The 2953-nt window shown below is 42.4% G+C and overlaps 1 protein-coding gene across 1 annotated transcript in view; it reads right to left on the bottom strand.

Annotated features, from left to right (window-relative positions):
- Window positions 1-261: 261 nt before the first annotated feature.
- The window catches only part of metrn (meteorin, glial cell differentiation regulator), a gene marked incomplete at its 5' end in the record, with an annotated part of 6778 nt that continues 4086 nt past the window's right edge, over window positions 262-2953 (bottom strand). The window contains 2 exons of the mRNA XM_083903727.1: window positions 262-1855; window positions 2639-2734. Of these exons, the coding sequence (XP_083759853.1) occupies window positions 1542-1855; window positions 2639-2734 (410 nt within the window). The 3' untranslated portion in view covers window positions 262-1541. The remainder of the gene's footprint in view (window positions 1856-2638; window positions 2735-2953) is intronic.

Below are 2953 nucleotides of genomic sequence, written 5' to 3'. Positions count from 1 at the left end.
GGATGTGATTCATGGGCACTCGAGGTGACTTATGTCTGAGAAAAGTTTACCGTGGTGGAGCCGCAAAGTCTCAATGTAGGTTTAACTGTTTGATGCTTCAGTGGAGAGGACAATGGGGCCGTGGAATGACTCTGTTCAGTTCAAAGTGAGGAAATACATCAGGAGTGCTTTTCAAAAACAGTATATTTTAATAACAAAGACAAAAAAACGTCAAAATAATCCACAGTACATAGACAAAGAGTTCTTTCTTCCATAGGCATTTTGTGTCTAGAATTTCTTATTCACATATGTACATTCACATTGATATAAACATTAATTCACATGGAAAAACAACAAACAACAACAACACAATGGCAGTGTACGCATTGAAGACATTATCACATCATGGTCATTTGGTTTAAACCCCTTCCCCTTATAGATGTAGTGCAATGTTGTGTGTTTGAGTGTTTTTACGTCCAACTTTCAAACACACAACACCTGACCTCTCGCGGTAAGTTACAGAAGAGCTTGTTTCAACCAAAAAAAAAAAAAAACAACCTTAAAAATATCTTTTAACTTTTAATTTACAATCCATTTCTAACAAAATCAGGAGAAAGCAGCGATCCTTGCACCTGCTTTGCTGAAACTCCTGCTCCCAAATCCTCTTTAAATAATATTACGGACCCAAATTACGGTCCAGTTGCAATACTTTCTTGCTACTTAAGCGTGAAACCGATGAAGTCCGACAAAAAAAATAATGAGCTTTCACAAACAGAATCTCTGAGTTGGCGTGAATATGAAAGTGCTGTCAGCAGCACTACTTTACTGTATGTGCTCACATTGTCTGTACATATATTAAATTCATCATCGCTCCACTATGCTACATATAGTTGCTTTTTTTTAAATTTTATTTGGTGTTCAGTGCTTACAGCATCCAGATAATTCCCTTTTTTTTTTCTTTTCTTTTGTAAATCAGTGCAAAAAATATATTTCTTTAACATTTCCTTTTATTTAATAGTAACACTGAGAATGACCCCCAGTATATGGGTTTAAAACAAAAATCACTGATCCTACTTTGCGGTGTATCCTCACCAGGATATCATACATACTTATTTGAAATGTTCCTGAGTTTCTAAGTGATGAGGCCTGATTTATTTAATGTCTTAACTTAAGCTTTTTTTTCTTTCTTTCTTTTTTAATAAGATTTTCTCTGAACCAGCATGAAGGCATCACTGTTTAAAATAACTGTCCGACGCCAAACGCTTTTAATCTCCGCTTCAACCCACGTCCCTTGTGTTGCATCTCCACCAGGTCGTCTGGGACCAGGTGACTGCATATTGCACTGAAATGGCGTTGGGAAAAGTCCATTTCACTCCTCAGTCCTTTGGGAATGTCCGTCGGTGGCACCGCGGCAGTGTCGACACGGACGTTCGCGCGCCGTGGCGTCTTTTTTTTCCGAAACGCGGAAAACAGGGCTGAGTTTGGCCTGACTTTGACTAAAGGGCCTTTACTCTGTGTGTGTGTGTGTGTGACAGACGAGCACCTGCGGAGATTTTTTTGACTCAATCTACCGGCAGCTCGCAGGGTATCTGCTGGGCTGCTTTGGCTATCGTATACGCCCTCTGGAAGTCTTTGTAACGGGGAGCGCAGCCCAGCCACGCCTCGCCAAAGTGGACGCGGCCGGTGAACAGGAAGCTGCCCGGTCCCGGTTTGACGCCGCAGTGCAACAGAGTCCTGATCTCGCCCTTGCTGGTGAGGCGACTGTTGCCGGTGAACAGCGCGTACTTCTGGCGGAAGACGCGCGTGGCGCTGACCTTGATCACGGCGGCCTTCAAGTTCTCGTCTTCCTCCACCGACTGGATGTTACCGCGCACCACTGTGGATCGAGAAAACGAGATGATCAATTTCAACCCTTTTGATTAAACTTTTCTAATCTTGAAAACACTTTTATGGCATTTATATATTTCTATGGCCAAGGACGTGGCTCACTGTGGGATACCAAATCGTGGCAGAGCTGTTAGAAGGGCTGGGCACTGCTCGCTAATCCCTCTAACATTTGTTGCCAGCTGAACTTCCCATCAATTTCATTACGCCTCTCTGAAGATTAGCTCACTGCTCGTTCTCATGGGACGCTGCGCGGCTTTGTAGATTCTGGCCAGAAATCATTTTTGTTCTGCGGCTATCATGCAAGAAAGAATCCTTGCCTATTTGGTGTTCCCTGATTACATGTTAATCTGTGTGTGAGTTTCAGCGATCGGCTTGAGTTAAAGGTGCATTATGTGATAAATCTAAAGAAACTGTGCCATAAAATCCTCCTAATATGTCACAGAGACTCAGGAATAATGTTCATATAACAAACTGAACTCACCAACAACAACAGAACAGCCACAATATTTGCATTTAAAAGAAATATTTTGCAGACTGCAAATTATGTTTATGTTTTGAAATCACGTTTTTGGCATGTGGCGCCACCTACCGACGTCTACCAATCATTGCAGTCAGTAGTCTCAGCTGCAGAGCAACCACGGGTTGCCAGTTACGTCAGAAAACGAAACCGAAAAGGTTTCTCTGTATTTTGAATTTGAATGTAGTAACCGTTTGTTTGGCCACATTCTTACATATGGCACCTTTAAAAAAAAAAAAAAAAAGGGTAACTTACCGAAGTCACTGGTGCAAACGGCCATCAGGATCTCTGTGTTGTTGCAGGGTCTGCAGGCATCTACATGGAGACAAAAACAGAGAGTCAGTTGGTGACCTTAAAAAACAGCTCAGAAACACCTATATATGCTAATATTTACACCCTGGAAACACATTTCCAGATCACATGCACAGGAATGTGAGATTCTGAAAACTCGATTCAACAAAGGAGAGACCGAGGCCACTGAGTTATAACGGACAGCTGCTACTTTTACAGTTGGTAGAGGAGGACGACTGCAGCTCTAAGGTGGGAGGCTCCACCACAGACAGTTTGAAG

The sequence above is a fragment of the Microchirus variegatus genome (genome assembly GCF_963457635.1).
Source record: "Microchirus variegatus genome assembly, chromosome: 17".
In the NCBI taxonomy this organism is placed as follows: domain Eukaryota; kingdom Metazoa; phylum Chordata; class Actinopteri; order Pleuronectiformes; family Soleidae; genus Microchirus; species Microchirus variegatus.
Note: the sequence above shows the minus strand (reverse complement) of the source record. Positions and strands in the feature narration are given on the sequence as shown.